Here is a 10,765-nt window from a genome sequence, read left to right on the forward strand (position 1 = left end):
TAGTCCTCAAATGGGGGGTGCCGGAGTTAGATCTGATGGTGTCCTGTCAGAAAGCCAAGCTTCTAAGGTACGGTTTAAGGTCAAGAGATCCACAGGCCGTTCTGATAGATGCTCTGGCGGTTCTTTGGGTTTTCAGGTTGGCATACCTGTTTCCTCAGTTTGCTCTCCTTCCACGAGTCATTGCTCGTATCAAACAGAAGAGGGCGTCTGTGATTCTAATAGCCGCTGCCTGGCCTCGCAGGATCTGGTTTGCAGACCTAGTGGAGATGTCATCTCTCCCACCTTGGAGACTATCTCTGAGGAAGGACCTCCTGATTCAAGGTCCCTTCCTTCATCCAAAGCTCGTTTCTCTGAAGCGGACTGTTTGGAGATTGAACGCTTAATTCTGTCTAAGCTTGGTTGAGACCATGATTCAGGCTCGCAAGCCTGTTACTAAAAAGATTTGCAATAAGATATGGTGTAAATACCTTTATTGGTGTGAATCCAAGGGCTACTCTTGGAGTAGAATTAGAATTCCTCGAATTTTATCTTTTCTTCAGGAAGGCTTGGAGAAGGGATTGTCAGTCAGTACCCTGAAGGGTCAGATTTCTGCTTTATCAGTTTTACTACATAAACATTTGGCGGATGTGCAATCTTTTTGTCAGGCCTTGGTCAAAATCAGGCCTGTCTTTAAGTCTGTTGCTCCTCCTTGGAGCCTTAACCTTGTTCTTAAAGTTTTACAGCTGGCTCCGTTTTAGCCGTTGCATTCCATAGACATCAAGTTGTTATCTTGGAAGGTTTTGTTTCTTGTTGCTATCTCTTCTGCTCGAAGAGTCTTGAACTCTCAGCTCTGCAGTGTGATTCCCCTTATCTTATTTTTCATGCCGATAAGGCGGTTCTTCATACGAAGTTAAGTTTCCTTCCTAAGGTTGTTTCTAATAGAAATATCAATCAGTAGATTGTTTTCTCTCTGTGTCTTAATCCTCCTCCTTCCAAAGAACATTTGTTACACAATTTGGATGTTGTACGTGCTCTTGAATTCTACTTACAGGCGCCTAAGGATTTTCGCCAGTCCTCTGCCCTCTTTGTCTGTTTCTCTGGGAAACGTAAAGGTCAGAAAGCTACTGCTACTACTTTCTTTTTGGTTACAAAGTATAATTCATATGGCTTATGAGACTGCTAGACAGCAGCCTCCTGAGAGAATTACAGCTCATTCCACAAGAGCTGTTTCCTCTAATTGGAATTTCAAAAATGAAGCTTCTGTGGAAAAAATTTGCAAAGCTGCAACTTGGTCTTCTCTACATACCTTTTCCAAATTTGATACTTTTGCCTCGGTTGAGGAGAAAGGTTCTTCAAGCGGTGGTGCTTTTATGTTTAGGACTGCCTGTCTTGTCCCTCCCTATTTATTCATGTCATCTAGCTTGGGTATTGGTTCCCAACAGTAATTACTCAAGCAGTGGACTCACCATATCTTAGGAAAGAAAAACAAAATTTATGCTTACCTAATAAATGTATTTCTTTACGGATATGGTGAGTCCACGGTCCGACCCTTTATTTTAAGACAGTTGTTTTTTTGACTATAACCTCAGGCACATCTACACCTTGTGTTACTCCTTTTTCTCCATTTCCCTTCAGTCGAATAACTGGGGGTTGTGGGTAAGGGAGTGATACTTAGCAGTTTAACTGTGGTGCTCTTTGCCTCCTCCTGCTGGTCAGGAGTGATATTCCCAACAGTAATTACTTAAGCCGTGGACTCACGATATCCAGAAAGAAATACATTTATCAGGTAAGCATACATTTTGTTTTTGTCACACTTGCCTTTCTATCTTTTCTCACAGGATGGTCCAGCAGTTTGGAGTTGACTTTGAAAAGAGGATTGAGGGCTCTGGAGACCAGGTGGATACTGTGGAACTTTCAGGAGGTGCCAGGATAAACCGAATCTTTCATGAGAGATTCCCATTTGAGCTGGTGAAGGTGAGTTTGAATAGTGTCTTTTAAAGGGAGCTGCGCAACAAGATGCTCATCAAAGTGGCAAAAAAAAACACTCCTCCTTTCTTCTGATTTGATTGCACTGTTGGATTATATGTGAACAATAAAAATGTGTCTGTGGTTAATAAATTAGAAAAAAAAACTTTGTCCCAAATGCCTTAAACAGAAAGTCCCAGATGTAAAGGGTCAATGATGATTCCTTAAAGGGACAGTATACACCAATTTTCTTATAACTGCATGTAACAGACACTACTATAAAGAATAAGATGCACAGATACTGATATAAAAATCCAGTATAAAACTGTTTAAAAACTTACTTAGAAGCTCTCAGTTTAGCTCTGTTGAAAAGGCAGCTGGAAAGCCCACTGCAAGTGGCAAATAAGACACTCCCCCTCCCCCTTCTTTTGCATATGAAAAGACCATTTACACAAACAGGAGCAAGCTGGAGAAGGTATCTGTCGGTATATTCTCCTATAACTTTGGGGCTTGGTTAGGAGTCTGAAAATTAGAGCAATGTTATTTAAAGTGAATGTCAACTCTTACAAATGAAAGCCCTGTTTTTAAAAATACTATTAAAAACAGGGGCACTTTCATTCTGAAAGTTTACATTGAAGCAGTTCTTATAAAATACTTACCTTTTATTCCTAGCAAGCGTGGAACACCAGAGCAGCAATTCCTCCTCCAGAACGTCTCTTCTTACTTCAGAAATTACGAATCCGGCTTCCTCCAATCACTGTGTGGCCTCGGGCAATGTTTGCTCTGGGGGGGAAGCCAATATTGGAGGAAGCCGGATTCGTCATTTCTGACGTAAGAAGAGACGACCTGGAGGCGGGGGAATCGCTGCTCCGGTGTTCCACACTTGCTAGGAATAGAAGGCAAGTATTTTAAAAGAACGGCTTCAATGTAAGCTTTCAATAATGAAAGTGCCCCTGTTTTTAATAGTATTTTTAAAAACAGGGCTTTCAATCGTGAAAGTTGACATTCACTTTAAAAATAAGCAAAACTATACATTTAAAAAAAAAAAACGTTATGGGCTATATAAATAGATAATCTACAAAACATTTATGCAAAGAAAAAATAAATGTATAATGTCCCTTTAAAAAAATAGGTAAAAACAAACAAAAAACTAACTGCAATATAAATTTATTAAGATTCCATAATTGCTGTACTCACAATTAGAGCTACTTTAGCTATAAGATATGCGCTCTTTATATAAACCCATTGGTACATTATATGTTTCTAGCATAATTACACCAGTTAGTATAGCAATTTAAAAAAGGGTCAAATCCATTTTCTTTTGTCAGTCTCCTATATGCCCCTTGGAGAGTAACTAGACTCTAGATTAGACAGTCGTGTCTCAAAACCCCTTATAAAGTGACATGTTCTGCAACACATCAGAAAATTACAATAAATACTCCCTGTGAAGCAAATCTACATAGTTATACGGATGCAGACGCAATCGTAAGCTTTGCTTCCATGAGAGTTTAGTGTTAGTTTGTTGAGGGCCATTTGGCTGCAGCTGCCAGTCTCTCCTCTTTACCCCAGTAGGGGTGGGAATTGGCTTAGGGGGCTCTTTGAAGAAACTGGTTCCCCATTTACTTTGTTCTTTTGCAATTCAGATACAGCATAGAATTTTTAAAACTTTTTCAATGTACTTTTTATCACAATTGCCTCATTCCTATGGTATTCTTTGTTGAAGAGATACCTAGTTAGGTGTCTGGAGAACTACATGGCAGGAAGTAGTGCTGCCATCTAGTGCTCTTTCAAAACTGATGCCATGTAGTGCTCCAGACACTTGCACACTCCTGTGCTTTTTTCAACAAAAGACACTAAGAGAATAAAGAAAATAAGATAATAGAAGAAATATAGAAAGTTGAAAGAAAAAAAATGGGATTTTATGTCTCTTAACTCAAATGAGACATGAATGTGTAAAGACTGAGTGCTATTTTAAGCATATACATGGTTTAAAGGGATAGTAAACCCCAAAATTTTCTTTTTTGATTCAGATAGAACATACAATTTTAAACAACTTTCCAATTTAATTCTATTATCACGTTTTCTTCATTCTCTTGCTATCCATTGCTGAAGGGACAGCATCGCACTACTGACAGGAAGCTGAAAATATCTATTTAGCCAATCACAAGAGACAAATGTGTGCAGGCACCAATTAGCAGCAGCTCCCACTATTGTAGGATATGTGCGTATTCATTTTCTAACAAGGGATACTAAGAGAACAAAGCACATTTGAAAATAGAAGTAAATTTAAAAGTGTCTTAAAATGACCTGCTCTATCTGAATCATGCAAGTTTAATTTTGACTTTCCTTTCCCTTTAACTTTAAACCACCTGTTAGACCCAATGTACAGAATATGTTTGTGTAAGAACAGGATGAATTGTAATTAAAAGAATTGTACTGTTCCTTAGATAAGTCAGTCATAGTTAACTGTGTATGTCTAAGCTCTATAATTTCCTTTGCAACTTATGTTTGCCTTTATCCTCTACAAGATGGAATTTGATGAAAAAGATTTACGCAGAGAAATTAGCTACGCCATCAAGAACATCCATGGTGTGAGGTGAGAGATGCAAAGGGAACAAGTTATTTATTTTAAATCTCAAACTGAGATTGAGTTATATTACAGTTAAAGTGATTGTAAACTTTAATGAATTAAAAACAGGGGCACTTTAATTCATAAAAGTTTACAAAGACGCTTATTTTTAAAAAATAACCATTTCATTATGGAAAACATAACGACGATCCTCCGCCTGCATCTGCTTCTTTCTTTAGCATGTTGATGACAAATGCGACTTCCTCCAATCATTGAGTGCCTTACTAGCTGAACGCCAAAGGGGGCACGCAACGATTGAAGGAAGCCGGATTCGTCATTGATCTGCTAAAGCGGAGGATCGGCGTTATTTTTTTAAATATTTACCATTTCGTTATGGAAAACATAAGTGTCTTTATAAACTTTAAGATAATAAATATTTTGTATAAATTCTGAATCTCTTTTGCTTCCCCACTTAGGACGGGTCTGTTCACCCCAGATATGGCTTTTGAGGCCATAGTGAAGAAGCAGGTGGTCAAGCTGAAGGAGCCCTGCCTAAAATGTGTGGACCTAGTCATACAGGAACTTATAAATACCGTACGTCAGTGTACCGCCAAGGTAGGTGCTTAGCGTTTTGGACAAGAAACACTGATTAGATTCATCAAAACAATTATGAAGAGTAACACGTCACTTAGGTGATTAGGTGCTCTTACAAATAGTATTATTATTATTAGTAGTGTGTCTGTGTATGAATGTGTATATGTGTGTGTGTGTATATGTATATATATATATATATATATATATATATATATATATATGTATATATATATATATATATATATATATATATATTTTTATGTGTATATATATATACACATACACAGTATCTCACAAAAGTGAGTTACACCCCTTACATTTTTGTAAATATTTTATTATATCTTTTCATGTGACTACACTGAAGAAATGACACTTTGCTACAATGTAAAGTATTGAGTGTACAGCCTGTATAACGGTGTAAATTTGCTGCCCCCTCAAAATAACACACAGCCATTAATGTCTAAACCGTTGGCAACAAAGGTGAGTACACCCCTTAGTGGAAATGTCCAAATTTGGCACAGTTAGCCATTTGCCCTCCCCAGTGTCATGTGACTCGTTAGTGTTACAAGGTCTCAGGTGTGAATGGGGAGCAGTTGTGTTAAATTTGGTGTTATCACTCTCTCTCATACTGGTCACTGGAAGTTCAACATGGCAGCTCATGGCAAAGAACTCTCTGAGGATCTGAAAAAAAGAATTGTTGCTCTACATAAAGATGGCCTAGGCTATAAGAAGATTGCCAAGACCCTAAAACCGAGCTGCAGCACGGTGGGCAAGACCATACAGTTGTTTCTGGACAGGTTCCACTCAGAACAGGCCTCGCCATGGTCGACCAAAGAAGCTAAGTGCACTTGCTCAGCGACATATCCAGAGGATGTCTTTGGAAAATAGACGTATGCGTGCTGCCAGCATTGCTGCGGAGGTTGACTGGGTGGGGGGTCAGCCCATACGCCGCACACTGCAAAAATTGTTCTGCATGGCTGTCGTTCCAGAAGGAAGCCTCTTCTAAAGATGATGCACAAAGAAAGCCTGCAAACCGTTTGCTGAAGACAAGCAGACTAAGGACATGGATTACTGGAACCATGTCCTGTGGTCCGATGAGACCAAGATAAACTTATTTGGTTCATATGGTGTCAATCGTGTGTGGCGGCAACCAGGTGAGGAGTACAAAGACAAGTGTGTCTTGTCTACAGTCAAGCATGGTGGTGGGAGTATCCTGGTCTGGGCCTGCATGAGTGCTGCCGGCACTGGGGAGCTACAGTTCATTGAGGGAATCATGAATGCCAACATGCACTGTGACATACTGAAGCAGAGCATGATCCCTTCCCTTCGGAGACTGAGCCACAGGGCAGTATTTCAACATAACAACCCCAAACACACCTCCAAGACGACCACTGCCTTGCTAAATAAGCTGAGGGTAAAGGTGATGGACTGGCCAAGCATGTCTCCAGACCTAAACCAAATTGAGCATCTGTGGGGCATCCTCAAATGGAGTGTGGGGGAGTGCAAGGTCTCTAACATCCACCAGCTCTGTAATGTCGTTATGGAGGAGTGGAAGAGGACTCCAGTGGCAACCTGTGAAGCTCTGGTGAACTCCATGCCCAAGAAGGTTAAGGCAATGCTGGAAAATAATGGTGGCCAGACAAAATATTGACACTTTGGGCCCAATTTGGACATTTCCACTTAGGGGTGTACTCACTTTTGTTGCCAACGGTTTAGCAATTAATGACTGTGTTTTGTGTATTTTGAGGGGACAGCAAATTTTACACTGTTATACAGGCTGTACACTCACTACTTTACATTGTAGAAAAGTGTCATTTCTTTAGTGTCGTCACATGAAAAGATATAATAAAATATTTACAAAAATGTGAGGGGTGTACTCACTTTTGTGAGATACAGTGTATGTATGTATATGTGTGTGTATGTATATGTGTGTGTATTTTTATATATATATATATATATATATATATATATATATATATATATATATATATATATATATATATATATTCCCTTCTTTTTAAAAAAAAACAAACCAAAAAAACGTGATTTTTTGTTTGTTCATGCACTGTAATAATATAGGCCTAGACTTTTAAATGTAATCAACACAAGTTTAAAGAAATGTAATTTAAAGGGACATGATACCCAAATGTTGAAGCACATGGGTGATGCAGCTGACTAGAAAATATCACCTGAACATCTCTTTTTAAAAAGGAAGATATTTTACTTCAACTTTCCAAAGTATTCACACCCCACTGTAAAGAGACTTCAAGCAGCCAGTCAGGATACTTGTCCCAGGACTTGCTATGGAGTGTGCATCTGTCATGTGCAGACAGTCATGTTATTTTCCTATACAGTTTAAGTAATTTCTATGAAATCTCATGAGACCACAGCAAAGGCAAAGCACTGCTGATGCTGATAGGCTTTTTTCTCCAACATTGGTGTGTCCGGTCCACGGCGTCATCCTTACTTGTGGGATATTCTCTTCCCCAACAGGAAATGGCAAAGAGTCCCAGCAAAGCTGGTCACATGATCACTCCTAGGCTCCGCCCACTCCAGTCATTCTCTTTGCCGTTGCACAGGCAACATCTCCACGAAGATGGTTAAGAGTTTTTTGGTGTTTAAATGTAGTTTTTATTCTTCTATCAAGTGTTTGTTATTTTAAAATAGTGCTGGTATGTACTATTTACTCTGAAACAGAAAAGGATGAAGATTTCTGTTTGTAAGATGAAGATGATTTTAGCAGACAGTAACTAAAATCGATTGCTGTTTCCACACAGGACTGTTGAGATGAAGTAACTTCAGTTGGGGGAAACAGTTAGCAGACTTTTCTGCTTAAGGTATGACTAGCCATATTTCTAACAAGACCATGTAATGCTGGAAGGCTGTCATTTCCCCTCATGGGGACCGGTAAGCCATTTTCTTAGTTAAACATAAAAGAATAAAGGGCTTAAAAAAGGGCTTAAAAACTGGTAGACATTTTTATAGGCTAAAACGATTGCTTTATTGGGGCATATTATGCAGATTCTAGCTAATAATTGGCATTATAATCTTGGGGAACGTTTAAAAAACGGCAGGCACTGTGTTGGACACCTTTTTTAGTCTGGGGGCCTTTCTAGTTATAGACTGAGCCTCATTTTCGCGCCAATACTGCGCAGTTGTTTTTGGAGAGCAAGGCATGCAGATGCATGTGTGAGGATCTAAGAATCACTAAAAAAGCTTATAGAAGGCGTCATTTGGTATCGTATTCCCCTCTGGGCTTGGTTGGGTCTCAGCAAAGCATATAGCTGGGACTGTATAGGGGTTAAATTTAAAAACGGCTCCGGTTCCGTTATTTTAAGGGTTAAAGCTCTGAAATTTGGTGTGCAATACTTTTAATGATTTAAGACACTGTGGTGAAATTTTGGTAATTTTTGAACAATTCCTTCATACTTTTTCACATATTCAGTAATAAAGTGTTTTCAGTTTGAAATTTAAAGAGACAGTAACGGTTTTATTTTAAAACGTTTTTTGTGCTTTGTTGACAAGTTTAAGCCTGTTTAACATGTCTGTACCATCAGATAAGCTATGTTCTATATGTATGAAAGCCAATGTGTCTCCCCATTTAAATTTATGTGATAATTGTGCCATAGTGTCCAAACAAAGTAAGGACAGTAATGCAACAGATAATGATATTGCCCAAGATGATTCCTCAAATGAGGGGAGTAAACATGATACTACATCATCCCCTACTGTGTCTACACCAGTTTTGCCCACACAGGAGGCCCCTAGTACATCTAGTGCGCCAATACTTATTACCATGCAACAATTAACGGCTGTAATGGATAACTCCATAGCAAATCTTTTATCCAAAATGCCTACTTATCAGAGAAAGCGCGATTGCTCTGTTTTAAACACTGAAGAGCAAGAGGGCGCTGATGATAACTGTTCTGACATACCCTCACACCAATCTCAAGAGGCCATGAGGGAGGTTTTGTCTGATGGAGAAATCTCAGATTCAGAAAAAATTTCTCATCAAGCTGAACCTGATGTTGTGACATTTAAATTTAAATTAGAACATCTCCGCGCACTGCTTAAGGAGGTGTTATCTACTCTGGATGATTGTGACAATTTGGTCATTCCAGAGAAATTATGTAAGATGGACAAGTTCCTAGAGGTTCCGGTGCCCCCCGACGCTTTTCCTATACCCAAGCGGGTGGCGGACATAGTAAATAAAGAGTGGGAAAAGCCCGGCATACCTTTTGTTCCCCCCCCTATATTTAAGAAATTATTTCCTATAGTCGACCCCAGGAAGGACTTATGGCAGACAGTCCCCAAGGTCGAGGGGGCGGTTTCTACTCTAAACAAACGCACTACTATTCCTATCGAAGATAGTTGTGCTTTCAAAGATCCTATGGATAAAAAATTAGAGGGTTTGCTTAAAAAGATTTTTGTACAGCAAGGTTACCTTCTACAACCAATTTCATGCATTGTTCCTGTCACTACGGCAGCGTGTTTCTGGTTCGAGGAACTAGAAAAGTCGCTCAGTAAAGAATCTTCGTATGAGGAGGTTATGGACAGAGTTCAAGCACTTAAATTGGCTAACTCTTTTGTTTTAGATGCCGCTTTGCAATTAGCTAGATTAGCGGTGAAAAATTCAGGGTTTGCTATCGTGGCGCGCAGAGCGCTTTGGCTAAAGTCTTGGTCAGCGGATGTGTCTTCCAAGACAAAATTGCTTAACATTCCTTTCAAAGGTAAAACATTATTTGGACCAGATTTGAAAGAGATTATTTCAGACATCACTGGGGGAAAGGGCCACGCCCTCCCACAGGATAGGTCTTTTAAGGCTAAAAATAAGCCTAATTTCTCCAACATAGGTGTGTCCGGTCCACGGCGTCATCCTTACTTGTGGGATATTCTCTTCCCCAACAGGAAATGGCAAAGAGCCCAGCAAAGCTGGTCATATGATCCCTCCTAGGCTCCGCCTACCCCAGTCATTCTCTTTGCTGTTGCACAGGCAGCATCTCCACGGAGATGGCTAAGAGTTTTTTGGTGTTTAAATGTAGTTTTTATTCTTCAATCAAGTGTTTGTTATTTTAAAATAGTGCTGGTATGTACTATTTACTCTGAAACAGAAAAGAGAAGAAGATTTCTGTTTGTGAGAGGAAGATGATTTTAGCAAACGTTACTAAAATCGATTGCTGTTTCCACACAGGACTGTTGAGGTGAAGTAACTTCAGTTGGGGGAAGCAGTTGGCAGACTTTTCTGCCTGAGGTATGATGGCCACATTTCTAACACGACTTGGTAATGCTGGAAGGCTGTCATTTTCCCTATGGGGACCGGTAAGCCATTTTCTTAGATTAAGTATAAGAATAAAGGCTTTATAAGGGCTTAAAAAACTGGTAGACATTTTTCTGGGCTAAAACGATTACTTGCTAAGCATATTTGTCAGATTATAGCGCTTTATAGTTATTATAATCTTGGGGATTGTTGTTAAAAAACGGCAGGCACTGTATGGACACCTTTTTCAGATGGGGGCCTTCTCTAGTCATAGGCAGAGCCTCATTTTCGCGCCACTAATGCGCAGTTGTTTTTGGAAGGCAAGGCATGCAGATGCATGTGTGAGGAGCTAAGATCCACTGAAAAAGCTTATAGAAGGCGTCATTTGGTATCGTATTCCC

General features: G+C 39.5%; 1 protein-coding gene across 2 annotated transcripts in view; it reads left to right on the top strand.

Annotated features, from left to right (window-relative positions):
- Window positions 1–10,765, top strand: part of LOC128643898 (dynamin-2) — a gene marked incomplete at its 5' end in the record, with an annotated part of 254,650 nt that overhangs the window by 44,072 nt on the left and 199,813 nt on the right. For both annotated transcript variants that reach the window (XM_053696670.1, XM_053696671.1), the window contains 3 exon segments: window positions 1,818–1,953; window positions 4,473–4,540; window positions 4,990–5,128. In XM_053696670.1, the coding sequence (XP_053552645.1) occupies window positions 1,818–1,953; window positions 4,473–4,540; window positions 4,990–5,128 (343 nt within the window).

The sequence above is a fragment of the Bombina bombina genome, unplaced genomic scaffold (assembly GCF_027579735.1).
Source record: "Bombina bombina isolate aBomBom1 unplaced genomic scaffold, aBomBom1.pri scaffold_487, whole genome shotgun sequence".
In the NCBI taxonomy this organism is placed as follows: domain Eukaryota; kingdom Metazoa; phylum Chordata; class Amphibia; order Anura; family Bombinatoridae; genus Bombina; species Bombina bombina.